Source organism: Phyllobates terribilis, unplaced genomic scaffold (assembly GCF_046119375.1).
Source record: "Phyllobates terribilis strain yellow unplaced genomic scaffold, ASM4611937v1 Scaffold_3__8_contigs__length_932513732, whole genome shotgun sequence".
Taxonomy (NCBI): Eukaryota; Metazoa; Chordata; class Amphibia; order Anura; family Dendrobatidae; genus Phyllobates; species Phyllobates terribilis.
In genome coordinates, this window is record NW_027362763.1 from 309,064,091 (window position 1) to 309,091,862 (window position 27,772).

At 40.6% G+C, this 27,772-nt stretch overlaps 1 protein-coding gene across 2 annotated transcripts in view; it reads left to right on the forward strand.

The window, feature by feature from the left end:
• The window catches only part of FXR1 (FMR1 autosomal homolog 1), a 65,894-nt gene that overhangs the window by 30,987 nt on the left and 7,135 nt on the right, over positions 1–27,772 (forward strand). For both annotated transcript variants that reach the window (XM_073674974.1, XM_073674975.1), the window contains exons 2-12: positions 7,036–7,088; positions 7,179–7,272; positions 8,377–8,448; positions 11,769–11,917; positions 13,829–13,922; positions 14,800–14,916; positions 15,901–16,071; positions 18,279–18,357; positions 18,975–19,084; positions 19,220–19,306; positions 19,393–19,600. In XM_073674974.1, coding sequence (XP_073531075.1) covers positions 7,036–7,088; positions 7,179–7,272; positions 8,377–8,448; positions 11,769–11,917; positions 13,829–13,922; positions 14,800–14,916; positions 15,901–16,071; positions 18,279–18,357; positions 18,975–19,084; positions 19,220–19,306; positions 19,393–19,600 — 1,234 coding nt within the window. The remainder of the gene's footprint in view (positions 1–7,035; positions 7,089–7,178; positions 7,273–8,376; positions 8,449–11,768; positions 11,918–13,828; positions 13,923–14,799; positions 14,917–15,900; positions 16,072–18,278; positions 18,358–18,974; positions 19,085–19,219; positions 19,307–19,392; positions 19,601–27,772) is intronic.

Consider the following 27,772-nt stretch of genomic DNA (forward strand, 5'->3'; position numbering starts at 1 on the left):
AAATAGTTAATAAATTACATTTCCCTCATGTCTACTTTACATCAGCACAGTTTTGGAATCAATATTTTCTTTGGTTAGGAACTTAAAGGGTTAAAAGTTGACCAGCGATTTTCTAATTTTTCCAACAAAATTTACAACACCATTTTTTTAAGGAACCACATCACATTTGAAGTAACTTTGAGGGGCCTTTATGACAGAAAATACCCAAAAGTGACACCGTTCTAAAAACTGCACCCCTCAAGGTACTCAAAATTCAATACGTTTATTAACCCTTCAGGTGCTTCACAGGAATTTTTGGAATGTGGAAGAAAACGATGAACATTTAGCTTTTCACAAAAATGTTACTTTAGACCGCAATTTTTTTTATTTTCGCAGGGTTAACCGGAAAAAATGGACCACAAAATTTGTTTTGCAATTTCTCTTGAGCGCACAATACCCCATATGTGGGGGAAAACCACTGTTTGGGCGCACGGCAGGGTTCGGAAAGGAAGGAGCGCCATTTGACTTTTTGAATGTAAGATTTGCTTGAATAATTAGCGTACACCATGTCGTGTTTGGAAACCCCCAAAAGTGACACCATTTTGGAAACTAGACTCCTCAAGGAACTTCTAGATGTGTGGTAAGCACCCTAAACCTCCAGGTGCTTGACAGAAGTTTATAACGTAGAGCCATGAAAATAAAAAAATCAAACTTTTTCCACAAAAATGATCTTTTAGCCCCAAATTTTTTATTTTCACAATCTTAAGAGAAGAGAATGGACCCCAAAAACTGTTGTGCAATTTCTCCTGACTACGCGGATACCCCATATGTAGGGAAAATACAGTGTTTGGGCGCACGGCAGAGTTCAGAAGGGAAGGAGCATTGTGTGACTTTTTGAACGCAAAATTGGCTGGAATCGAGAACGGACGCCATGCCACTTTTGGAGAGCCCCTGATGTGCCAAAATAGTGAAAACCCCCACAAGTGACCTCATTTTGGAAACTAGACCCCTCAAGGATTTTATCAAGGGGTATAGTGAACATTTTGAACCCAGAGGTACAACACAGCATTTGATAACATTAGGTCATCATATTGAATAAGTTGTCATTAATCTTGAGCGAAAGTGCTCGCTACTTGAGTTTGCATCCGGTACTCGGATATGCACCATGTATCGCGGGTGCTCGAGTGACATGCGGGGATCGTTCGTTCATGTCAGGCAGTCCCCCAAGGTTTTTTTGTCTAACAGCCGCGAAACATATGGGGCAGAGACTCGAGCATCCGCGATGCTCAGTGCATACCCGAGTACCCGATGCAAACTCAAGTAGCGAGCACTTGCGCTCAACACTAGTCGCCATATCGTCATTTTTTTTCTTTACTTTTGAAAAAACCCTAGCACAACCCTAAGCCTAGAGTTTATTTTTTACGCCGTTCCTCGTGTGGTATAAGTGATTAGACGACTTTATTCTTTGGATCGATGCGATTACAGCGATATCAGATTCATATCGGGTTTTTATGTCTGGCAGCTGTCACACACTAAAAGACACTTTTTTTTACAAAGACTAGTTTTTGCAATCATTTTTCCATATTTCGGCTAACAGTCATGTAAGGGCTTGTTTTTTTGCACAAGTTGACGCTTTTCTTGGTACCATTTTCTAGCACATGATATTTTTTTTGATCACTTTCTATTCCGATTTTTGGGAGACAGAATAAACAAAAACCAACAATTCAGGAATTTTTTTTTTTTTTTATGCTGTTTCGCGTGTGGTAAAATTGATAAAGCAGCTTTATTCTTCGGGTCAGTACTTTTACAGCGGACCACATCTATATAGTTTTTTTTATGTTTTGGCGCTTTTACACAATGAATATTTTATGTAAAAAATAATTTTTTTGTATCGCTTTATTCTGAGAGCTATAACTTTTTTTATTTTTCGGCTGATGGAGCTGAATGGCGGCTTGTTTTTTGCGGGACAAGATGACTTTTTCAGCAGTACCATTTTTAATTATATTCATCTTTTTGATCGCTTTTTATTCCATTTTTTGTTTGGCGGTATGATAAAACATCGCTTTTTGCTTCGCTTTTTATTTATTTATATATTTTTTTTTTACTGTGTTCACTAAAGGGGTTAACTAGTGGGACACTTTTATAGTTCAGGTCGTTCCGGACGCGGCGATACCAAATATGTGTACTTTTATTGTTTGTGTTTTGTCATAATATGTATGGGTACAGTATATTTTTTTGATTATTTTTACTTTTTCTTTTTTTTTTTTTAATTTTCTGACACTGTTTTTCTCTTTTCCACTTTGTCCCACTATCGGACTCTCATTTTTTGCAGGCTGATCGCTTGTGTAGCATAGGGATGCAGCAGCATCCCCTATGCTATGCCGGCTGTCAGCCCTGCAGACACAAGTTAGATCGTGCACTTTCCAGGGTTAATGTGCCAGGAGCAGTGCGGGACCGCTCCTGGCATAGTACCGTGCGGGCGCGATCACATTGTGTGTAATAGTACGTACCTGGTCCATAAGGCCCAGGGCACAGGGATGTACTATTACTGACAATGTCAGTAAGGAGTTAAAACCAGGGCTGTGGATTCGGTATAAAATGGACCGACTCCTAAAATATATAATAAATTGGATTCCGTAGTTCAATGCAGTTTGTTGGGAATTTTTTTTCATAAGAATTTTGGAAAGTTATGAAATGTCCTATAAATGTCTGTCCTATTCCTGATCTAAGGGTCTAGACTTTTAGCTGAGATGAATCTGTGCTGCAGTAAATTTATCACTTAAACATGAGCCATGTTGGAGTCTGTGTCATGGAAATTGAGGAGTCGGAGGTTTGGCTTACAAACTCCACAGCCCTGGTTAAAACCAACATTTTACTGGAAGAAATGCACTTTTTGTTTTCACACCTAGTTGTTTCAAAGTTCTTTGAAGCATCTATTGGTACAATGTGCTTAACACATCCATAGATTTATTTCTTGAGGGGTCTAGTTTTGGTATTTTAGGGGCTCTGCAAATGTGACATGGTGGCCACAGCCAAATTTGCTCTCCAAAGATGAAATGCTGCTCCTTACTTTCTGAGCCCTGTTGTGTGCCCAAACATTATTTTTTGACCATATATGGGGTATCGTCATTCTAGAGAAATTGTGTAACAAGCTATGGGACCCATTTTTCTCCTTTTTACCACTTGTGACAATTGCAAACTTGGGGCTAAAACAACACTTCATTAAAACCCTTAATATTTCATGTTCAAATGCTATAATGTTCTGTGAAGCACCAAAGGATAAAAAATGGTCAATACACCTCTAGATGAATCCCTTGAGGGGTCTAGTTTCCATAATGTGGTTACTTGTTGGTATTCCAGGGGCTATGCAAATGTGACATGGTGTCCACTATCTATTCCTGCCAAATTTACACTCCGAATGCCACTTCTTCCCTTCCGAGCCCTGCCGTGTGTCCAAACAGCAGTATTTGATATTGCCACGTTTGCGAGAAATTGCGTAATATTTGGGTCCATTTTCTCCTATTACCTCTTTGGAAAATTAGAAATTTGCAGTTAAAGCAATATTTTAGTGAAACATTTTTTTTTCATTCCACTTGGCTGTAATTCCTGTCTTGCACATGAAAGGTTAACAATTGTCTTGATGGCTGTTTAGAATAATTTGAGGGATGCAGTTTTTAAAATATCACTTTTGAGGGTTTTCCAATATATAGGACCCTCAGTCATGTCCTGAATGGGTCTGTAAAACTTAGGATTTTTAAATTTGCTTGAAAAAGAGAAATTGCTGCAAAATTGTAATTCTTTTAACATCCTAACAATATAACAGGATGCATGAAAAATGATGCAGCTGTAAAGTAGATATATGGGAAATAGTATTAAATATTTTGTGTGGTATGACAATCCCTGGTTTAAGGATATACACGTTCCAAGTTTGAACATTGCTAATTTTTCTCAATTTTCATCAAATTTTAGACATTTTCACACTTAAATCAATAATTTTTTTTTTTAAACTGTACAGCTCCGACTCCACAGCACTGCCTCACTTCTGAGTGTGTGCATAAAGTACAGCACTGCCTCACTACTGAGCGTGTGCATAAAGTGCAGCACTGCCTCACTGCTGAGCGTGTGCATAAAGTACAGCACTGCCTCACTACTGAGCGTGTGCATAAAGTGCAGCACTGCCTCACTGCTGAGCGTGTGCATAAAGTGCAGCACTGCCTCACTGCTGAGCGTGTGCATAAAGTGCAGCACTGCCTCACTGCTGAGCGTGTGCATAAAGTGCAGCACTGCCTCACTGCTGAGCGTGTGCATAAAGTGCAGCACTGCCTCACTGCTGAGCGTGTGCATAAAGTGCAGCACTGCCTCACTGCTGAGCGTGTGCATAAAGTGCAGCACTGCCTCACTGCTGAGCGTGTGCATAAAGTGCAGCACTGCCTCACTGCTGAGCGTGTGCATAAAGTGCAGCACTGCCTCACTGCTGAGCGTGTGCATAAAGTGCAGCACTGCCTCACTGCTGAGCGTGTGCATAAAGTGCAGCACTGCCTCACTGCTGAGCGTGTGCATAAAGTGCAGCACTGCCTCACTGCTGAGCGTGTGCATAAAGTGCAGCACTGCCTCACTGCTGAGCGTGTGCATAAAGTGCAGCACTGCCTCACTGCTGAGCGTGTGCATAAAGTGCAGCACTGCCTCACTGCTGAGCGTGTGCATAAAGTGCAGCACTGCCTCACTGCTGAGCGTGTGCATAAAGTGCAGCACTGCCTCACTGCTGAGCGTGTGCATAAAGTGCAGCACTGCCTCACTGCTGAGCGTGTGCATAAAGTGCAGCACTGCCTCACTGCTGAGCGTGTGCATAAAGTGCAGCACTGCCTCACTGCTGAGCGTGTGCATAAAGTGCAGCACTGCCTCACTGCTGAGCGTGTGCATAAAGTGCAGCACTGCCTCACTGCTGAGCGTGTGCATAAAGTGCAGCACTGCCTCACTGCTGAGCGTGTGCATAAAGTGCAGCACTGCCTCACTGCTGAGCGTGTGCATAAAGTGCAGCACAGATTCATCTCAACTGAAAGCCGATATCCTTAGATCAGGAGCAGAACAGACATTTATAGGACATTTCATAACTTTCCCAAATTCTTATGAAAACATTTACAGCACATCCTGCATTGTACTACTGTACCCAGTTTATTGTATATTTTAGGAATCTTAGTCGGTCAACCAAAATGGACATTGACTCCACAGCCTTGCTTTTTTTCTGCTCTGAGAGTATCTGGCCGATTATGCTAATAACACTTTGACAGAATGGAGAAAATAGGATTACAGAGTGATCAAACTCTGATCAGTCTGAAAATAGCACTTTACTCAGATGTCATCCGAGTGCAGTCCAATGTTTTCCACGGACTCATTCACTTGTATGGCTGTGTGCAATATTTTGTGTGTGTGTGTGTGTGTGTAAAATATATATAAAGTTAATTTATTTCAGTTCTTCAATACAAAAAGTGAAACTCGTATATTATATAGAGTCATTATAAACAGTGATCTATTTCAAGTGTTTTTCTGTTAATGTTGATGATTATGGCTTGGAGTCCAATGAAAACACAAAAGTCAGTAAATTAGAATATTTTATAACAGCTTGAAAAAAAATGATTTTAAAATCCGAAATATATGTTCAGTAAATGCACTCAATACTTGGTCGGGGCTCCTTTTGCATCAGTTACTGCATCAATGCGGCGTGGCATGGAGGCAATCAGCCTGTGGCACTGCTGAGGTGTTATGAAAGCCCAGGTTGCTTTGATAGCAGCCTTCAGTTCGCTTGTATTGTTGGGCCTGGTGTCTCTCATCTTCCTCTTGACAATACCCCATAGATTCTCTATGGGTTTAAGGTCAGGTGAGTTTTCTGACCAATCAAGCACAGTGATACTGTTTATAAACCAGGTATTGGTACTTTTGGCAGTGTGGACAGGTGCCAAGTCCTGCTGGAGAATGAAATTTCCATCTCCAAAAACCTTATCGGCAGAGGGAAGCATGAAGTGCTCTAAAATTTCCTGGTAGACGACTGCGCTGACTTTGGTCTTGATAAAACACAGTGGACCTACACCAGCAGATGACATGGCTCCCCAAACCATCACTGATTGTGGAAACTTCACACTAGACCTCAAGCAGCTTGGATTGTGGCCTCTCCACTCTTCCTCCAGACTCTGGGACCTTGATTTCCAAATGAAAATTGGAACTCTGGGACCTTGTGGAGTGTGTCAATGACTGCCTTCTGGACATCTGTCAAGTCAGCAGCCTTCCCCATGATTGTGGAGCCTACTGAAACAGACTAAGGGACCTTTTTAAATGCGTAGGAAGCCTTTGCAGGTGTTTTTTGTTAATTATTTTAATTTACTGAGATGACTTTTGTGTTTTCATTGGCTGTAAGCCATAATCATTAACAGAAATAAACACTTGAAATAGATCACTCTGGGTAGTGACTCTATATAATGAATTTCACTTTTTGTATTGAAGAACTGAAATAAATTAACTTTCTGATGATATTCTAACTTAGTGAGATGCACCTGTATGGTGCATCTAATTTCTGTTTGGGTCACACTTTTTAGTTTCTGCAGTTTTTTTTTTTTTTTCAATAAAAATTTACTTTGGCACAACATTTCCAAAGGTTCCTGCTTGTATAAAGTGCCGAGTGGTATTCTGACAAATGTGCCAGGTGTTTACTTTTAGAAATTATATAGATATTAGGTTAAGTATCGCTTTATTATTTTTAAATTTGGGTTTAATTTTTACCCATCAAAAGTGCAAAAATTGTCTTTGCTCCCAGAAGCGTAAAATATCCAGAGAGCCTGGAAGCAAAAAGGGTAAAATTCAGCATCTAATAAAACACCAAGTAAAAGCCATGGACTCGTAAGGAAAACCAGCAGTTCGAAAGTCATTCTTTTCTACGTAGAGCCGAGTAAATTGATCGACTGAGATTGAATTAAACACCGCATATGATGATGATACATTACAAAGTAATTTTTTTTTTCTTTTCACTTTTCTGTGCATTTTGAAACCATTTTTTTCTGCTTTCAGGGATTCATCAAAGATGTCCATGAAGATTCGCTCACAGTTGTTTTTGAAAACAAGTAACTATGCCGTTTTCATACTTTACATGTGGCAATTGCCGGTTTGCGCGCTTGCTCTGTTCCAATGTGCTGTTGCCTCCTTATTCTCAGCTGGCAGCCGGAACGTCAGGTTCCATTCCATGAAGTTCGGATGCCACCCCTTCCTGACATCAAGAAGGAAATAACTGAAGGGGATGAGGTTGAAGTAAGTATCACATTTCTTGTTTGAGGTTTTCCATCAAACATTCATGTTAAGTGTATTTTACATTACCTACAGTCAGGTACATATACGCTTAGGCCACGTTGATTTGTGTCAGAATTGTTGCTGAATTTCTGTGGGAAATTTGAAGGAGAATACATGTGAATGGATTGATTGTATGAAAAGGCAGTCGCTTCAGTGATTTTCAAAGCATGTACCATTTGAAGTCCGAGACTAAAATTCTTCACTACTGACGCGGTTGTGCCATCGGATTTGCGTATGGATTAGCCTTGCTGTAGTTCAGTTGGGCTAATAGGTGGCTTTTCCAGGAGTAATCCTTGGCAATATTGAACATTGTGTTCTATATTCCTTGTTGTGTTTTTTTGTTCCCTTCAATATATATAAATTGAGGACATGTCTGCAGAACATTAAGATTCACCTGCTAAATCCGCTTTTAAATTCTGGAACATGGTCTCTCAGAATCACCAATGGCGCTGAGAATAAACAAGCTGCTTATTTTTTTGTGTGTATTTTATGTATGTTCTGCTGTGTCCTCAAATCTTGTAGATTAGACTCTCGATTTTGCATGTTACTTTGTACATGCTGCAGCCTGCTTTAAAATCCCTTAGTGTGTCAGCATGAACTGCTGGGGGCTGTAGACAGAAGAGATTATAGCAGACACCAAAATATCTTTTTTACTAACAATTAGCCCAGGCCACATTTCCAACAAGTGGTGGCTATGAACCAACCGATACTATTCTACTATACATGCTGCTATGGGAGTCGGATCTGGACTTCAATATGTCACTTGAGCGTTGGCAGCATTGTTGTTTCACAATTGCCAAAGGCGGTCACCTTTTTTGAATATTCCATTAAAGAAGTTATCCACTACTTTCACATTGATGCCCTATCCATAGGATAGGACATCAGTGTATGATCGGCCCGGGTCCCGCAGGCGGCACCCCCCGCCGATCAGCTGTTATCGGTGAGGAAAAAATCTTTACTCTCTAGATCTGATATTTTTGAAGCCACCCTGCTTGTATAGCTAAATGTGGAATGATTTATTGTTTGCTTCGCATTGTAATCCATGTCTTTCATACTTATTTGTAGGTTTACTCAAGAGCAAATGACCAAGAGCCATGTGGATGGTGGCTTGCGAAAGTTCGAATGATGAAAGGAGATGTAGGTTTCTATCCCTGCATGTGTATTGGGTTGTTTTTCCTTTTACAGTCATTCATGTTGAATAACTTATTAACCCGTTCACGCCTGGGCCTGTTTTCACCTGGGCCAATTTTTTTTTAATTCTGACCAGTGTCCCTTTATGTGGTGATAACTCTAGAACGCTTCAACCTATCCCAGTGATCCTGAGGATGTTTTTTCAGGACATATTTTACTTCATTTGAGTGGTAAATTTGGGTAGATATTTTTTGCGTTTATTTGTGAAAATATCAGAATTTTGCGCTATTTAACTCTTGGAGAACAAATTTCAGTAGAATAGTTTGTGGTCTCTATATACAGAGCCTCTAAATGCTAAAAGAGCAGAATTCCCCCTCAAGTGACCCCATTTTGAAAATTACATCCCTCTGGTAATTTATCTACAGGTGTAGTGACGATTTTGACTTCATTGGTGTTTTCCAGAAACTAGCAGTATTGGCTGTTGCTGAGTGAAAATGGTAAATTTGCCGTTGTAGTGCCCAGCTCTTGCTTCTGGTGACATGCACCCTGTAAATTATAAGTGGGCTCTCATCGCTACAGAAGTGGCAAACATGTGGACGCTAAATGTGTTTAGGCATACTGTGGGGCTATTAGTATTTGTAAGCGCAGCATTTGCTGGATTTTCTTCTTTTTTTTTTTTTTTTTTTTGTTGTGGGGGGGATGGAGAGAGCCATAGCGCCTTCCAGGGACTTTGTGCTACCAGTAACATGGAAGCCCCCTATATTTCCTTTAACAGATGATGAAACTGAGTGGGGTCTTGCTTTTGTGTGTATTGATTTGAAGCTTTTATTGGGAACATTTTACCTAACATTAAGATTACATTTATCCTCCACTCTACACTGAGGCACTTACATTGGGGTTTCCATCTAAAACTCCCAATGACGTGATTGATTCAGATCAAACCCCCAAAGGAATCCATTCACTATAATAAGGTAGCAGAGTTACCATATTTTTCGGACCATAAGACAAACTTTCCCCCCCCTAAATTTGGGAGAAGAATGGGAGAGGGGATGCGTCTTATGGTCCACACGTAGCTTATCGGAGAGTTGCGGTGGTGGTGGAGCGGGATCGCAGGAAGCAGGGACCCCCCTCTGGAACCCGGCGACAGAAGTGGTGAAATGTTGTGGGACCGGTGTCGGCGGTCAGGCAGAGCGGAGTGCATTGCTTTTCCGGCGGCCGCGGCCATCTTCCTGAAGCCATGATCTACAGGGTAATGCCCGCCCGAGACGGCCCATATGCAGACTGGGAACTCGGTGGCCATATTCCTGAAGCCGTGGGCCTAGTATGCATATGCGCCGGCTCGGGTGACCGTTGCCCTGTAGATCACAGCTTCAGGAAGATGGCCGCCGGAAAAGCAATGCACTCCGCTCTGTCTGACCGCCGACACCGGCCCAGCAGCATCTCACTGCTTCTGCCACCGCCAGGTTCCTAAGGGAGGGACCCTGCTTCCTGTGATCCTGCTCAACCACCACCGCATGCTGGGGCATCCCCTTCTTCCACCCAGGGCCTGCAGCATTGCTCCACTTCTGCCGCCCCCAGCTTCCTGTGGGACCATGCCTCCTGTCACACCCCCCCCCCCCCACTGCTCCCCAGGTAAGATACCAATTCGGACTATAAGACAGACCCCCATCTTAACATAGATGTTTTCTTCGTCCTATTTTCCACCCCAAAATTTGGCACGTCTTATAGTCCTAAAAATACGGTACTTTGCACGCCATCTGGCCTCTGTTCAGCGTTGTCCTTCTTTTCAGAGGTGCGCAAAACTGTGGCGGACCGTGCATTTATGCATGCCTAAAAAGATGGATCATAGGCCAGACAGCGTCCACAATGCCACCATCTGCCTCATTATAGGGAATCTTCCCTCGATGTTTTTGTCTGAATCACATATTTCAGAGATTTACACAGAATCCCTGGAGTAAGCGCTCAGCGTAGAGTGCAGGGTAAATGTGAGCCAAGCCATACTGTGATCTTTGGAGGCAGAATGAACAAATCAACAGCAGGTGAAAAATTTGTTTTATTTATTTTTTATGCCGTTTCTTATGCGGTATAAGTGATTAGACTGCTTTATTCTTCTGGTCGGTGCGATTACAGTGATACCAGATTTATCTGAGTTTTATGTTTGGCTGCTGTCCACAGTAAAAACACTTTTTTAATAAAATTTTTTTAAATATTTCTGCGGACAGTAATGTAATGGCTTGTTTTTTTGCGAGACCAGTTGACGTTTTTATTGGTACCATATTCGGGCACATGACATTTTTGGATTGCTTTCTATTTCAACTTTTGGGAGGCAGAATGAACGAAAACCAGCAATTCAGGAACTGGCGTGGTTGTTTTTTGTTTTTTTTTTATAATGCTTGCCATGTGGTATAAGTGATAAGACAACTTTATTCTTTGGGTCAGTATGATTACAGCGACGCCACATTTATATATTTTTTTTAATGTTTTGCTGCTTTTGCACGATAAGTACTTCATAAAAAAAAAAAAAAATAGTTTTTGCAATGCTATATTCTGAGGGAAACGTTTTTTATTTCTCTGCTGACAGAGCTGTATGCCAGCTTGTTTTTTGCAGGACAAGATGACATTTTTAGCAACACCAGCGATAGTTTTTATTTAGATTTGTCTTTTTGATCTCGTTTTATTCCACTTTTTGTTCAGCGGTATGATGAAAAAGCAAAGTTTTTGTTGCCACTTTTTTTGTTACGGTATTTACTTTCTTGCTAGTTTTTCTCAGATCACTGGCCTCATCCTCATGCATTGCAATACATATGTATTGCAATGCATGAGAACTGTCAGTGTTACACTGACAGATCGCCTGTTAGACCCTGCTGCTGTCTAACAGGCCATTGCAGTAGGCAGACCAAGAAGTCAAAATTTGACCTTCGGCTGCATTACAACCCTTGACTCCCCCGTGGTCACGTCACGGGGTGCCGGAGAAGTGAGAGAAGGAGCCCCCTTCCTTTCACAAACTTCCAAATGCCGCGGTATGTATAAGATAACACATGGACTCTGGGAGTCCTGAGCACTGCGCAAAGCCCAGCAAGCGATGTTTATTTACAGTCAGCGGTCATGAAGGGGTTAAATCTACATTAAAGTACAGCCTAGCTGTAAAGGTGCCCATATAACATTAGATGAATGTCATCCGAACCTGGAGATTTTATTGCTACTCCATAATGTGCATGGAGCACTTTGACCAATTCATATTTCAATATATCCACAAACTATTTGCAATCCTGGAAGGCAGTAATAATTTTATAGAATCTAAAATTTTGATTTCTCTTGTTTTCCAGTTCTACGTTATTGAATATGCTGCTTGCGATGCTACCTACAATGAAATTGTGACATTTGAGCGGCTTCGACCTGTCAATCAGAACAAACCTGTGACAAAGAACTCTTTCTTTAAATGCATGGTGGATGTTCCAGAAGACTTGCGAGAAGCGTAAGTTGCCTTAATGGAGTGTAAAATAAGCTTGTACTTTCTGGGGTTAGCATTTATAATACTTGTTTTAAAATCTAAAATGTAGTTTATGGTTGAAATTGGTTAGTAGCAATGAGACCCTTTACCAGAAAAGTATATGGACTTCCTTTTAATGTGATTGGATGTAAACCACCATCATTATCAACATTATTTAAATTGATGTGGATTTTTCGGATAAGCCAAAAACATGGGTAATTCTGGGGAGCAGAAATGGTTGTGCTCTGAATCTATTTGCTTTTTAATACCTTGCTTAAGGACAGCGAGACTATTGCTGTCCTATTCTGCTGTATCAGGCTTTGTTCAGATACAGCAATTTTAAAAAATGCATTGACAACTTTTTCAATTCATTTATAAAGGAAGTGTACATACAGTATGAGGAATCTTTTGATGTATTTTTTTAAGACTATTTGAAAAATGCCACCTGGACAAAAAAAAAAAAAAAATAGCTTGTTACTTCTTTGAAGTGGATCCTAATAGAATCTGCTCCAAACTGGGATTGTCAAATCAAAAGGCTGCAAAATATGCTTCAGGGAAAGAACTCTTAAACAAAAAAAAAATTCCTGATATCAGTTTGCGCTTGAAAAACTGCAGAGGGTTGTCCACTTCAAAATGCTCCATGTGAACACAGGCTTTTTAGGATTTTAAAATAATTAAATGCTAGAGTAAGGTTCTGTATAATCCATGTAAAAGAAAAAAAAACGGCACCACTGCACTTAAACACTCTCTGGCATGCAGGACTGACACCTCTCCCACATAAACCGGGTGCTTATCTTTGAAAAAACAGTCCAATGTCATGTGTAGAAGAGGAAAATAGAAAGCAGTCACCGGTATGTAAAATATCATTTATTGCATCACATTAAAAGCAGCAAGCAAGGGAGTCTATGGTACACCTGTCGGACGACGGCTGTTTCGCGCCTGTTTGTGCTACTATGGGTCACTGAAATCAGTGCCTGTGCTGCACTCCATACATGGTTATATAACCCCTCGACTCCCCCAGTATACCACCCAAAAACCCTTTGAAGTTCTCCTGCGTTGTGTCAATTCAATCACTTCAGTTTGATGCGTGCCTTTTCTATACTCTCTATCCCAGCCCCCCCGGCTGCTGCTTGCTGTCCTCCTGACTTGATTGATGTGGATGACTTCTCCTACGTCATCCACATTGCCGGGTTTAAATCTCGCGCCTGCGCAGAGAAATCGTGGCTCGCGCCTGCGTATTATGTTTTGCCCTAATGCGCACGTGCGGACTTATGTTTTTGGCGCTGCCCTCAGTAGGGCAAAGCATAGTGCGCAGACGCAATCTGCGGTTTCTCTGCACAGGCGCGAGATTTCGCCCGGCAATGTGGATGACGCAGGATTTCACCCGATGAACAAGCATTTTGCTTGTTCGTCAGGTGATCAGTAGCTAGTTTAAACGGCAAGATAATTGTGAAGTGAGTGTTCTATAATCTCAGTGTAAATGCCCTTTTAAGTGTAGGTCCACACGAGACTAAATTGTGTAAGTAGAATCTGAAGCAGATTAGAGCTCTGGGCAATGGGATGAAATTTTGCAAATCTAATCCACACTCTGCCAACTCTTTTCTAGAAATTATTGACCTGCAGTGTAGATGTTAAAATTCACAACAGTAGTATAGTGTACCTATACGATGCTGTTTGTGGGAAAATTTGCTCAGAACAAATGCTTATCCTCTGTGCTGTGACCACATTAATTGCACAATTCTTTAGCAGCTCTATTAGTTTTCAGTTTGGCTTTTGGTAAGTACCAGGATTTTTTCAGAATGTCAGCCTTGTAAAGCACTTTACGATTTTCAACGATTACCACTGTATGGTCATGAAGGGGCATTTTTATTAATACAGCTGTTGTGTTTTCTGTAGGTGTGCTAGTGAAGCTGTGCATAAAGAATTCAAGAAAGCCGTAGGAGCCTGTAGAGTGTACTTTTCCTCAGAGACTAATCAATTAATTATTCTGGTAAGCATGTACTGATGAAAGTTAGTCAGAGGCATAAAATGAGATTTTTTTATTTTTTTTTAACTTGGTACTCAAATTATTGGCTTAAAACAGCAATCAGGTTGATTTTGTTTCTAAAAATCAGATGTGCTAGAAGAAAACATTAAAATCCTGCTTGCTGTGCATAAAGTGTGAAGTTTTTGATATGAATATGAATCAATATAAGTGTATGTAGTGAAGCCATGCCCACTGGCATGTATAACCCCTACATACCATCCGTTCCCGGGTCTGAAACCGGCAAACCCCGCAGCATACAGTACACGCGCTGGGGTATTCATAAGTCTGCAGTCACACGCAGTGACTGCAGACTTACCAGTTTTGACCGGACAAACTCCTAAGACTGATGTACCTTGGGAAGTTCAGATAGCTTTGTGGGAATAATTTTGCTTTCATAGTTGGTCTGTGGAGGTCTTTGGATTAAAACAGCAATCTGGGCAACAAAACCAATTGATCTCTGTGAATGTGTATTATAGGCATCCATTGGTGATACGCCGATCTATCTTTTGGTATAAATAACTTTTCGTTTACAGCCCCTGAGAACTGCTAAAATCATCCAGTGTGACAGAGCAACTTAAAAGATAATGGTTGATGTCTCTTGTGAAAAGGTGCTGATGATCTAAAAGGCTAGTTTTGGGCAGATCTCTAATAGAGAGCCAGCTTTAGACCTTTTAAACTGTTATACTCTTTTTAACTGTCACACTAATAAAAATAAAAGAAATACCTAAAGGCTGAGGCTTACTGTATCTGTAAAGTTTTACCAAGTGGTGTACATTCAGAAACTTGTTTGTTTTCTGTAATTGGATTTTTTGTTGCTACAACCTCTGTTTCCTATTTGTAGTCTGCAAGTGAATCAACAGTGAAGCGGGTAAATATCCTGAGTGACATGCACTTACGAAGTATTCGCACAAAGCTGATGCTCATGTCAAGGAATGAAGAAGCCACCAAACATTTAGAAGTATGTTCTTAGGGTTTTTCACATAAACCATGCCTTTTCTGTATTAGTTACAATTAGTGATGTGCGAGCGTGCTCGCAACTCGAGTGAGTATCAGGTGCTCAGGTATGCATCCAGTACTGCGGGAGCTTGAGCATCATGCTCTCATGTTTTGTGTCTGTTGGACATAAACAAAAACATGCAGGGATTGCCTGCCATACACAGGCAATTCCTACATGTTTATTGGCTGTCTTAACAGCCATAAAACATGCAGAACGGGAACTCGAGCATGGCGCTAAAGCACCCGCGATAATCGATGCATGCTCACTCATCACTAGTTACAATCACTTGTATGTTCCATCCCTGGCTTGCTTTCAGTTGCTTTTTGAGATACAAAAACTTTAATTGCAAATTCAACTAGAAACCTCCCTTATCATCCAAGATTGCCTACTTATTGTCCCTAGTCCTGACCAGGAAGCTGCTATTGGTAAAATACACCAAACTTGAAACTTAAATAATCTGTGTAGAAGTTATAAAGGTACACGTGGTTACAAGGAAGAATGTAGCACTTTGAATATTTACTTTTTTATACTGTTCTGGATATGTTGGAAAAATTGACAACTATGTGCTGCTATTTCCTTCGTCATTGATGTGCCTTTACAGTTTGACACTTGGTACCTATGAAAAGGGGAATGGTTACACCCATTCACGAATATATCCTTTATCTCCCACAGTGAAAATGTCATAGACAGAATTGTTTAAAAATTAAAATTTTACTTTTATGGGGAGTTAAACTGTTTGGTTAGGCGCTCCTCACAGTTTTTTGAGTTTGTGCCTTACAGACTTGCACTGGGGACTGTCAGGTTCCTTCCACTTGTCCTTTATTTTAACAAGATATGCACCGCTGCTTGCAGTCAAATAAGGCAAATCTAGACTTGGTATTAACGGTATAGGGGCTTCAATAAAGCAATAAGACTATTCCATTTGCAAATATTTTTTTTTTCTAGTGTACAAAGCAGCTTGCGGCAGCTTTTCATGAAGAGTTTGTCGTTCGAGAAGATCTAATGGGGCTCGCAATAGGTACACATGGAAATAACATCCAGCAAGCCAGGAAAGTTCCGGGTATTACAGCTATCGAATTGGAAGAAGACAGTGGAACATTTCGAATTTATGGAGAGGTTTGTCGCATGTTTCTGTTTTGCGAATGATCTATCCAGGTATACACTGCTCAAAAAAATAAAGGGAACACTTAAACGGAATATAACTTAAAATAAATCAAACTTCTGTGAAATCAAACTGTCCACTTAGGAAGCAACACTGATTGACAATCAATTTCATATGCTGTTGTGCAAATGGAATAGACAATAGATGTAAATTATTGACAATTATCAAAACATCGTCAATAAAGGAGTGGTTCTGCAGGTGGGGACCACAGACCACATCTCGGTACCAATGCTTTCTGGCTGATGTTTTGGTCACTTTTGAATGTTGGTTGTGCTTTCACACTTGTGGTAGCATGAGACGGACTCTACAACCCACAGAAGTTGCTCAGGTAGCGCAGCTCATCCAGGATGGCACATCAATGCGAGCTGTGGCAAGAAGGTTTGCTGTGTCTGTCAGCGCCTCCAGCCTCTGAACACTATGCTATCAGGAGACGTGGAGGGGGCCGTAGGAGGGCAACAGCCCAGCAGCAGGACCGCTAGCTCCGCCTTTGTGTAAGGAGGAGCACTACCAGAGCCCTGCAAAATGACCTCCAGCAGGCCACAAATGTGCATGTGTCTGCACAAACGATTAGAAACCAACTCCATGAGGGTGGTATGAGGGCCCGACGTCCACAGATGGGGGTTGTGCTCACAGCCCAACACCGTGCAGGACGCTTGGCATTTGCCACAGAACACCAGGATTGGCAAAGTCGCCACTGGCTCCCTGTGCTCTTCACAGATGAAAGCAGGTTCACACTGAGCACATGTGACAGAGTCTGGAGACTCAGTGGAGAGCGATCTGCTGCCTGAAACATCCTTCAGCATGACCGGCTGGGCAGTGGGTCAGTAATGGTGTGGGGTGGCATTTCTTTGGAGCGCCGCACAGCCCTCCATGTGCTCACCAGAGGTAGCGTGACTGCCATTAGGTACTGAGATGAGATCCTCAGACCCCTTGTGAGACCATATGCTGGTGCAGTTGGCCCTGGGTTCCTCCTAATGCAGGACAATGCCAGACCTCATGTGGCTGGAGTGTGTCAGCAGTTCCTGCAAGAAGAAGGCATTGAAGCTATGGACTGGCCCGCCCGTTCTCCAGACCTGAATCCGATTGAGCACATCTGGTACATCATGTCTCACTCCATCCACCAACGTCACGTTGCACCATAGACTGTCCAGGAGTTGGCGGATGCTTTAGTCCAGGTCTGGGAGGAGATCCCACAGGAGACCATCCGCAACCTTATCAGGAGCATGCCCAGGCGTTGTAGGGAGGTCATACAGGCACGTGGAGGCCACACACAATACTGAGCCTCATTTTGACTTGTTTTAAGGACATTACATCAAAGTTGGATCAGCCTGTTGTGTGTTTTTCCACTTTAATTTTGGGGGTGACTCCAAATCCAGGCCTCCATTGGTTAATAAATTTGTTTTTCATTGATTTATTTTTGTGTGATTTTGTTAGCACATTCAACTTTGTACAGAACAAAGTATTCAATGAGAATGTTTCATTCATTCAGATCTAGGATGTGTTATTTGAGTGTTCCCCTTATTTTTTTGAGCAGTGTATTTTAGTAGTTGCTAATTCCATGTTCACATCACATCTTTGTCCCCATTCATGGATCTATTGGAGTATTCAGCATTATCTCCTTCGAAATTGGACTCTGATTAGCTCCTAAGAAGAGGAAAACTATAAGAGTTGGAATTGTTTGGCCTCCGTTTTGTTGGTGATTATCTGTTCAGCTGGACCCAATAGTGTGTTTTTTTTTTTTTCCTCCCCTCCCTCTGGAACTGAGATGAAAGATCCCGAAGCAATGCTAAATGAACAACATAAAATGTGTCTAGTAGATTAATTTATTAAATCTGAAATACCACTCCCTAATTACAGACAACACCTTTTAATGTGAAAGCCGCAGCAGAGATTTGCAGATAATTTCTCAAAACATCTGGCAGATGGATGATTTTGCTTGGGATCTTTTCTCTGCTTTTTTTTTTTTTTTTCTTGTGCGTCATGCCCCAAGTTCTGTAGATTTGCCGTAGCCTGATCTACATAGTGCGTGATACATCATTAAAGAAAGATTCTGGATCTTATGAAAAATACTTTCTGTTTTTATGCTAGAATTTTTACTGTTTTTCTTTATGACCTTTTAAAACTAGAATCAGACGTTTAAAATTGTGATCTGTTTTTTTAGAGTGCAGAAGCAGTCAAGAAAGCTCGAAGTTTCTTGGAATTTGTGGAAGATTTCATCCAGGTTCCCAGAAATCTTGTTGGTAAGATTTACTCACTAAACTTTTTTTTTTTTTTTAGCTCAAAATTTTGAATTGATAGCATCTAACAAATGAATACAGTTTAGATTTTTAAGACGACCTGTCACTTGCTTAAAAAAAATGGAGTTTAATAGCTTGTAAAAATCTTTGAGCTCACTTGATTCTTTTTCCGTTTGACGCTGCGTCGCTCCATTCCAGAGATATGCACATTTATTGCTTTTGGAGCACAAAATATGAAATCTCTGGTTACTGGGCCTTTCTTCAGAGTCTTCTCTAGGGGTGCACACTTTTACCACTTCCTTCCTCATGCTGCCAATCGCAGTTTGGCAGTATCTGAGATTGCTAGATTATTAGATCAGCTGCTGAGCTGTTATTGGTAGCATCTAGGCGAATGGGGTGAAAATACACGCACCATAGAAAGCTGAAGTAAAGCTCAGTTGAACCGCAACCAGAGAGTTCACATATTTCACTCAAGAAACATTAGTCGTGAATATTTCTGCAATGGACCGACGCAGCGCGAAACGTAAAAGAATCAAGTGAGCTTAAGGATTTTTACAAGGTATTAAGCTCTATTTTCTTGGGCTAGTGATCTATAAAGTTCTTGACTTATTTGTTTTCAGGGAAAGTTATTGGGAAAAATGGAAAAGTCATTCAAGAGATTGTGGATAAATCTGGAGTTGTAAGAGTGAGAATTGAAGGAGATAATGAAACAAAGTTACCCCGTGAAGATGTAAGTTGACACACTGTTGCATAATTAGTGTCACTTTATTTTTTGCTTTTTGCCCCTTTCCTTTTTTTTTTCTATGATGTGCTTGGTATTTTTTTTTTTTTATATACATGAAAGTGTCCGTCTCATTTTGTGCAGGGTATGGTTCCATTTGTTTTTGTTGGAACGAAGGAAAGCATTGGAAATGTGCAGGTTCTTCTAGAATATCATATTGCGTACCTAAAAGTAAGTTTCAATTATTTGTAAACTTTTTATAAAGCACTGTGGTAGGCTCTTGGGGTGACCAGTTACAACCTTGTCTAAATTTTTAGGAGGTAGAGCAGCTAAGGCTCGAAAGACTTCAAATCGATGAACAACTTCGTCAAATTGGTATGGGTTTCCGACCATCTTCAAACCGAGGCACAGAGAAAGAAAAGGGTTATGCAACTGATGAAAGTACTGCCTCATCTGTCCGTGGAAGCAGGTCCTACAGTGGAAGGGGCCGAGGCCGTAGAGGACCCAATTACACATCTGGTTATGGTATGTGGGTGCTAACCCGTTCAGTCTTTTTACAGTTTTGTATTTAAAAAAAAAAAAATCTGGCCAAACATTTTCCTCCATTTTAGCCATACCCATTGGTTAAGGATTGCCTGCCTGCAGCCATACAAGCATTAGTAATGAAACTCGCAACAAACCATTCCCAATAAAACTGCATCTGATGCATCTTTGGCTCATGATCTTGGTCATGTATAAGATAGATATGTATAAGTTAGTGACGGTCATCTAATGTGCTGCAGTGATGTCTAGTCATTGCAGCATTAGAAACAGCTTTTCTGTAATAATCATGTTCCATCATTTTGCAGTTTGGGTATATTGAAAGGATTAAGTGTGAGTAAGGTCAGGCCTAGTTCACAGGCGCTTATTAAAAAAAAAACAAAAAAAAACCCCTCCCCACCATCTGCAATTGTCATACATATGCCATCCATATGGCGTCCGTTTTTATACAACAGCAGTCATCAAAATTTCCAAAAACAAATAGTTTCCTATGTTAAAGAATTGCAAAGTATCAGTAAAACTCAGATGCTATGCAGTTGATCCATAAAGGATCAGATATTTTTAATATTTATTTTGCATACTTATGGATTGAATAGGTGAGTCTCCTCTAAAATATAGACGAGTAGTTCATGCTACAAATGTATTTTATTTTTTAATGTTTAGTCCGAGGGCAGAAAAAAGCTTTCGTCTGAACAGCCCTATTTGGTCTGAGTGCTGTCTGTTTTGTTTTTCCTAACGGGAGCACTCAAACCAAAAATGCGCTTGTGTGAAGTTAATCTTGGGCTGCATTTGGTCAATATGGCAAAGCCATCTCATTAGTTTGTAACAAATTATCTAAAAGTGTCCTCTGCTGTGTTCTAAGATATGCAAGTTGATGTAGCATCTAATAATGCAAAATTATTCAGTTTGGAATAATAGTTAGAAAACATTTTTTCTTTCTTATCTTACCTTCTTACCCTTTTGATTTAAAGGGAATCTGTCACCCCCTAGGAGATATCAGACCTCTACTATGGGCATACATGTTTTTCACAGGCCGCAGGAATCTATTTTGCAGGCGCCGGGAAGTGACAGTGACTCCCCAGCGCCTGCACAATAGAACCCTGCGGCGCAGTGCACATAGAGACGGGGCCGGGATGAAGCAAAGAGCGCTCTATGTGAGCGGCGCTTTGCTTATGCCTGGGAAGTCAGGGAGCACAGTGCACGTCACAGTGTAGGTGGGGATTTTGGGTAATGATAAACAGTTAGGTGGGGATTTCTTGGCGTCCCCTGAAAATCCTGTGGAAAACAGAGGTGATAAAAACCCTTTTCTCTGCAATCAAACCTCTACTATGGGCCATACAGGTACAGTTATATGAAAAAGTTTTGGCACCCCTATTAATCTTAAGCTTAATGTTTTCTTAAAATTGGTGTTTTTGCAACAGCTATTTCAGTTTGATATATGTAATAACTGTTGGACACAGTACAATAAACCTCATTTCAAGGCAGAAACATTACTAACAGAAAATGTGCAATCTGCATTCAAACAAAATTTGACAGGTGCATAAGTATGGGCACCCTTATCATTTTCTTGTTTTAAATACTCCTACCTACTTTTTACTGAGTTACTAAAGCACTTTTTTGGGTTTTGTAACCTCATTAAGCTTTGAACTTCATAGCCAGGTGTATGCAATCATGAGAAAAGCTACTTAAAGCTTGCCACTTGCAAGTTGTTCTCCTGTTTGAATCTCCTCTGAAGAGTGGCATCATGGGCTCCTCAAAACAACTGTCAAATGATCTGAAAACAAAGATTATTCAACATAGTTGTTTAGGGGAAGGATACAAAAAGCTGTCTCAGAGATTTAACCTGTCAGTTTCCACTGTGAGGAACATAGTAAGGAAATGGAAGAACACAGGGACAGTTCTTGTTAAGGCCAGAAGTGGCAGGCCAAGAAAAACATCAGAAAGGCAGAGAAGAAGAATGGTGAGATCAGTCAAGGGGAATCCTCAGACCACCTCCAGAGAGCTGCAGCATCAACTTGCTGCAGATGGTGTCACTGTGCATCGGTCAACTATACAACGCACTTTGCACAAGGAGAAGCTGTATGGAAGAGTGATGCGAAAGAAGCCGTTTCTGCAAGCACGCCACAAACCGAGTCGGCTGAGGTATGCAAAAGCACATTTGGAGAAGCCAATTTCTTTTTGGAAGAAGGTCTTGTGGACTGATGAAGCCAAGATTGAGTTGTTTGGTCATACAAAAAGGCGTTATGCATGGCGGCAAAAAAACACAGCATTCCAAGAAAAACACTTCCTACCCACAGTAAAATTTGGAGGTTCCATCATGCTTTGGGGCTGTGTGGCCAATGCCGGCACCGGGAATCTTGTTAAACTTGAGGGACGCATGGATTCCACTCAGTATCAGCAGATTCTTGACAATAATGTTCAAGAATCAGTGATAAAGTTGAAGTTACGCAGGGGATGGATCTTTCAGCAAGACAATGATCCAAAACACCGCTCCAAATCTACTCAAGCATTCATGCAGAGGAACAATTACAATGTTCTGGAATGGTCATCCCAGTCCCCAGACCTGAATATCATTGAACATCTGTGGGATCATTTGAAGAGGGCTGTCCATGCTCGGCGACCATCAAACTTAACTGAACTGGAATTGTTTTGTAAAGAGGAATGGTCAAAAATACCTTCATCCTGGATCCAGGAAATCATTAAAAGCTACAGGAAGCGACTAGAGGCTGTTATTTTTGCAAAAGGAGGATCTACTAAATATTAATGTCACTTTTCTGGTGAGGTGCCCATACTTATGCACCTGTCAAATTTTGTTTGATTGCAGATTGCACATTTTCTGTTAGTACAATAAACCTCATTTCAAGGCAGAAACATTACTGTGTCCAACAGTTATTACATATATGAAACTGAAATAGCTGTTGCAAAAACACCAATTTTAAGAAACCATTAAGCTTAAGATTAATAGGGGTGCCCAAACTTTTTCATATAACTGTATGTATAGATTTACTTTTCTATACTCTCTATGCCCATAGTAGAGGTCTGATATCTCCCAGGGGGTAACAGATTCCCTTTAATATCTGAATTAAGTGGTAATTAGCAAGCCCAAGATACACATACACCGTATAGTCTGCTGAAAAAAGTTGGTATGTAGTAAAGACAATACAGGATTTCTTCATTTCTAAAAAAAAAAAAAAAAAAAAAAAAAAGCTAAACAAAATACCCAGACATTTCTAGCAATTCACCTCTGTTAGTCCTTTCCTTTTTTATCTGTTTTGTTGTATAAACATTTAACTATACTTTTAAAAAATACTTTTCTGTGCTTCTGTTCCTTTCCATTTATGCTCCTCTGACTGGCTGCAGCAGGAGCCTTTCCCCTCTGCACTGACAGCAGTAGGACACAATAACGATTATAAGAAATCCGTCATGTCATTTTGCCCTGCTGAATGTTCCTAATGCTAGTGCAGGTCATTTAATGTGCATCCATTACATGTCTGTAAAGCTTTATAAGTAAAAAAAATAAAACAGAAAAATCCTTTTAATCTACAGTTGCGTTTCATGTAAATCCCTGGCTTCCAGAAATGTGACTTGCACTCTATATCATTCATTCGTGCTCTCCCAGCCGGTAGTCGTGCCCATCGCAGTTTGACTGATAGACTCAATTGCCCTTAACCACTTCGCGCCAGAGCCTGTTTTTGCCTTCGTGACCAGGCCAATTTTTTCAATTTTGACCACTGTAACTTTATGAAGTAATTACTCTGGAATGCTTCAACGCATTCCCCTGATTCTGAGATTGTTTTTTCGTGACATATTGTACTTCATGTTGGTGGTAAAATTTCTTCGATATCACTTGCGTTTATTTGTGAAAAAATCGGAAATTTGGTGAAAATTTGGAAAATTTTGCAATTTTCAAACTTTGAATTTTCATGCCCTTAAATCAGAGAGATATGTCACACAAAATAGTTAATAAATAACATTTCCCACTTGTCTACTTTACATCAGCACAAGTTTGGAACCAAAATTTCTTTTTGTTAGGAAGCTATAAGGGTTAAAAGTTGACCAGCGATTTCTCATTTTTCCAACAAAATTTACAAAAACATTTTTTTAGGGACCACATCTTATTTGAAGTGACTTTGAGGGACCTTTATGACAGAAAATACCCAAAAGTGACACCATTCTAAAAACTGCACCCCTCAAGGTGCTCAAAACCACATTCAAGAAGTTTATTAACCCTTCAGGTGTTTCACGGGAATTTTTGGAATGTGGAAGAAAAACAATGAACATTTAACTTTTTTTCACAAAAATGTTACTTTAGACCCAATTTTTTTATTTTCACAAGGGTAACAGGAAAAAATGGACTACACAATTTGTAGTGCAATTTCTCATGAGCGCGCTGATACCCCATATGTGAGGGAAAACCACTGTTTGGGCGCACTGTAGGGTTCGGAAGGGAAGGAGCGCCATTAGATTTTTTGAATGTAAAATTTGTTTGAATAATTAGCTGACGCCATGTTGCATTTGGGGAGCTCCTGATGTGCCTAAACAGTGGAAACCCCCCACAAGTGACACCATTTTGGAAACTAGACCCCTTAGGGAACTTATCTAGATGTGTGGTGAGCACCTTGAACCCCAAGGTGCTTCACAGAAGTTTATAATATTGAGCTGTAAAAATAAAATTTTCACATTTTTCCCACAAAAACGTTTTTCATCCCTTAGTTTTAAGTTATCATAAGGGTAATAGGATAAATTGCACCATGAAATTTGTTGTGCAATTTCTCCTGAGTACGCCGATACCCCATATGTGGAGGAAAAACACTGTTTGGGCGCACGGCAGTGTTCGGAAGAGAAAGGAGCGCTATGTTGGCTGGGATAGGTTGCAGACACCATGTCACATTGGAAGAGTCGCTGACCTGCTGAAACAGCAGAAACCCCCACAAGTGACCTCATTTTGTAAACTACACCTCTCAAGGAATTCATCTAGGGAAGTAGTGAGTATTTTTAAATTTATACCATTGGGCAGTGATTTTTGCCACAAAAAAACGTTTTACCCTCAGATTTTACATTTTCACACAGGGCAATGGGTAAAAATGGTGCCGAAATGTGTCACAGAATTTCTTCTCAACGTCGCAATACCCCATATGTGGCTGTATCGTATTTCTTAGCCATACAGCGAAATCTGGGAGGGACGGAGCGCTATTTGACAATTGGAGAACAAATTATTGTAGATTAGGCATTTGGATTTGGGAGCACAAAATTTTCTGAATTTCTTTTGGGGGTCGAGGGCCATTTCGCTTTTCCAGAGCCTTTCTGCTACCAGTAACTTGGAAGTCCCTTATATTTTCAACAGATGACGGACCTGAGTGGGGACTAGCTTTTTTTGAGGACTGAGTTGAAGCTTTTATTGGTAACATATTACATATTGTTTATCCGGCGCTCTATGCTGAGCACTTACATCGGGGTTTCCATCTAAATTTCCAAGTGATGTAAGTCAGATGAAACTCCTGCGGGATCCATTCACTGTAATGAGGCAGCAGAGTTACTCTGGACTCCGTCTGTCCACTGTTTAGCGGTGTCCTTTTTTTCAGAAGTGCATAAAATTGTGGCCAACCGCACTTTTATGCACGCCTAAAAAAACTGACACCGTTGGATCACAGGCCAGACGGCATCCACAGTGGCCTATATCTGCCTCATCACATGGAATCTTCTGCCGTCTGTTCCGTCTGAATCATGTATTTCAGAGATTTACACGGAAACTCTGGTGTAAGTGCTCAGCGCAGAGCGCAGGATAAATGTGAGCAGAGCCTTACTGCGATCTCTGGGAGACATAATAAAATCAGTAGCAGGTGAAGAATTGGTTTTATTTATTTTTTTACGCCGTTCCTCGTGCGGTATAAGTGATGAGATTACTTTATTCTTCGGGTCAGTGCGATTACAGAGATACCAGATTTATATCGGGTTTTTATGACTGATAGCTGTCACACACTAAAAGACACCTTTTTTTTTGCAAAATCTAGTTTTTGCATCGCCGTATTTTGAGAGCTATAATTTTTCCATATTTCGGCGGACAGTCATGTGACGTCTTATTTTTTGCGGGACGAGTTGACATTTTTATTGGTACCATTTTTGGGTACGTGACATTTTTTGATCGCTTTCTATTCCATTTTTTGGGAGGTAAAATTAACAAAAACCAGCAATTCTCGAATTGTTTTTTGAGTTTTTTTTTTTTATGCCATTCTGCGTGTGGTAAAAGTGATAAGGCAGCATTATTCTTTGGGTCAGTACGTTTACAATTATACTACACTTACCGTATATTTTTTTTTTTATGTTTTGGCGCTTTTACACAATAAAACCATTTTATAGAAAAAATATTTTTTTGCATCGAGTTGTTTCGGACGCGGCGATACCAAATATGTGTACTTTTTTTGTTTTTGCATAAATATACGGATTTATTGGTTTAATATTTTATTTATATTTATTTTGTGATTTATTTTTTATTTATTTATTTTTTTAACAGTTTGAAAACCTTTTTCAGACTTTTTTTTTTTACATTTTTACTTAGTCCTGTATGGGACATTAATTTTTATTTTTCTAATCACTGTTCTCATGCAATGCAATAGACATGTATTGCATTGCATGAGAGCTTTGCTGACAGTTTCACAGCCAGTGTCTCCTGCTAGACTTCAGCTGCAGGCTGAGTCTAGCAGGACACCGTACATGGCAGACTGAGGCGGTCATGTGACCTCCGGCTGCCATGACAACGGCAGGTCCTGTCAGACATCAGGGGGCCGTTGGAGAGGTAAGTGGACGACCCCCTCTCCTCTCACTGTCTTCTAAATGCCGCGATCGCTATAGATCGCGGCATATAGAAGATAACAAAGGGTTAACATCATTGGGACCTGATCCAATCAAGTCCCGATGTCCTCTGTCAGAGCTGTCGCTCTACACCGCACCCGCAGCACTTGCAGGATGCAAGCGCTGCGGTCCTGAGGGCTGCGGGACCACCGACCATTAGTAAACGTCGGCGCTGCACAGAGCCCAGGCAGCGCCGACGTTTATGTACAGTGGGCGGTCGGTAAGCGGTTAAGTCATGGCCCACCCTAGGGAAATCCCAAGCCCATGTGTTGACAGCCTGCTCTCTTCAGGCATGTGCATGGTAGCTAGGTGTACTTCTACAGCTTAATTTTTGGCGTGGGATTTCCTCAGCAAGGACTTTTACATAAGCCCATTATTTAGGCTACCGTGGGTGTGACTACAGGCTGGTGGAGTGTGAATTAACCCAATATCCAGCACCAACCACAGAGATTTACATAGAAGGTAACTAAAAATATGTTTTTTACTTGTATACAGGGGCATTTAGCTTTACAGACATATGTTATGGATGTACATTACACGAACTCTAGGGCATTGGAAATAGTTTTTTGTGGGACGAGTTGTACTTCTTAACACCATTATTAGTGTTACCATATCGTGTACTGGAAAACGGTAAAAAAAATCCAAGTGCGGTGAGATTGCAAGAAAAATGTAATTCCAGTTTTTGTTTTTTTTTTCTTTCCACATTCACTGGATGCTAACACCAACCTGCCATTATTGTTCTCCGGGTCATTACGAGTTTGTAGATACCAAACATGTATAGGTTCTTTTTTATATAAGTAGTGAAAATAAAATAAAAAATTTGCTAAAAAAAAAAAAAAAAAAAAAAAAAAAAAGGTGCCATTTTCTGAGACCCGTAGCGTCTCCATTTTTCGGGATCTGGGGCCGGGTAAGGGCTTATTTTTTTATACCATTTTGGGGTAGATCCGTTGTTTTGATCACCCGTTATTGCATTTTATTGCAATGTTGCGGCGACCAAAAAAACCTTAATCTGGCTTTTTGGAATTATTTTCTCTTTACACCGTTTACCGATTGGATTAATTATTTTTTTTATATTGATCGGGGTATTCTGAACGCGGCGGTACCAAACGTGTATGTGGGGTTTATTTTTTATTTTATTTTGAAGGGGGGTGATTTAAACTTTTTATATTTTTAAAAACATTTTTTTTTTTACTTTTTGCATGCTTCTATAGTCTCCATAGGAGACTAGAAGCAGCACTTGTCTGATCGCCTCTGCTACATAGAGGTGATGAGCAGATCATCTCTATGTAGCAGAAATGCTCCTGTGCT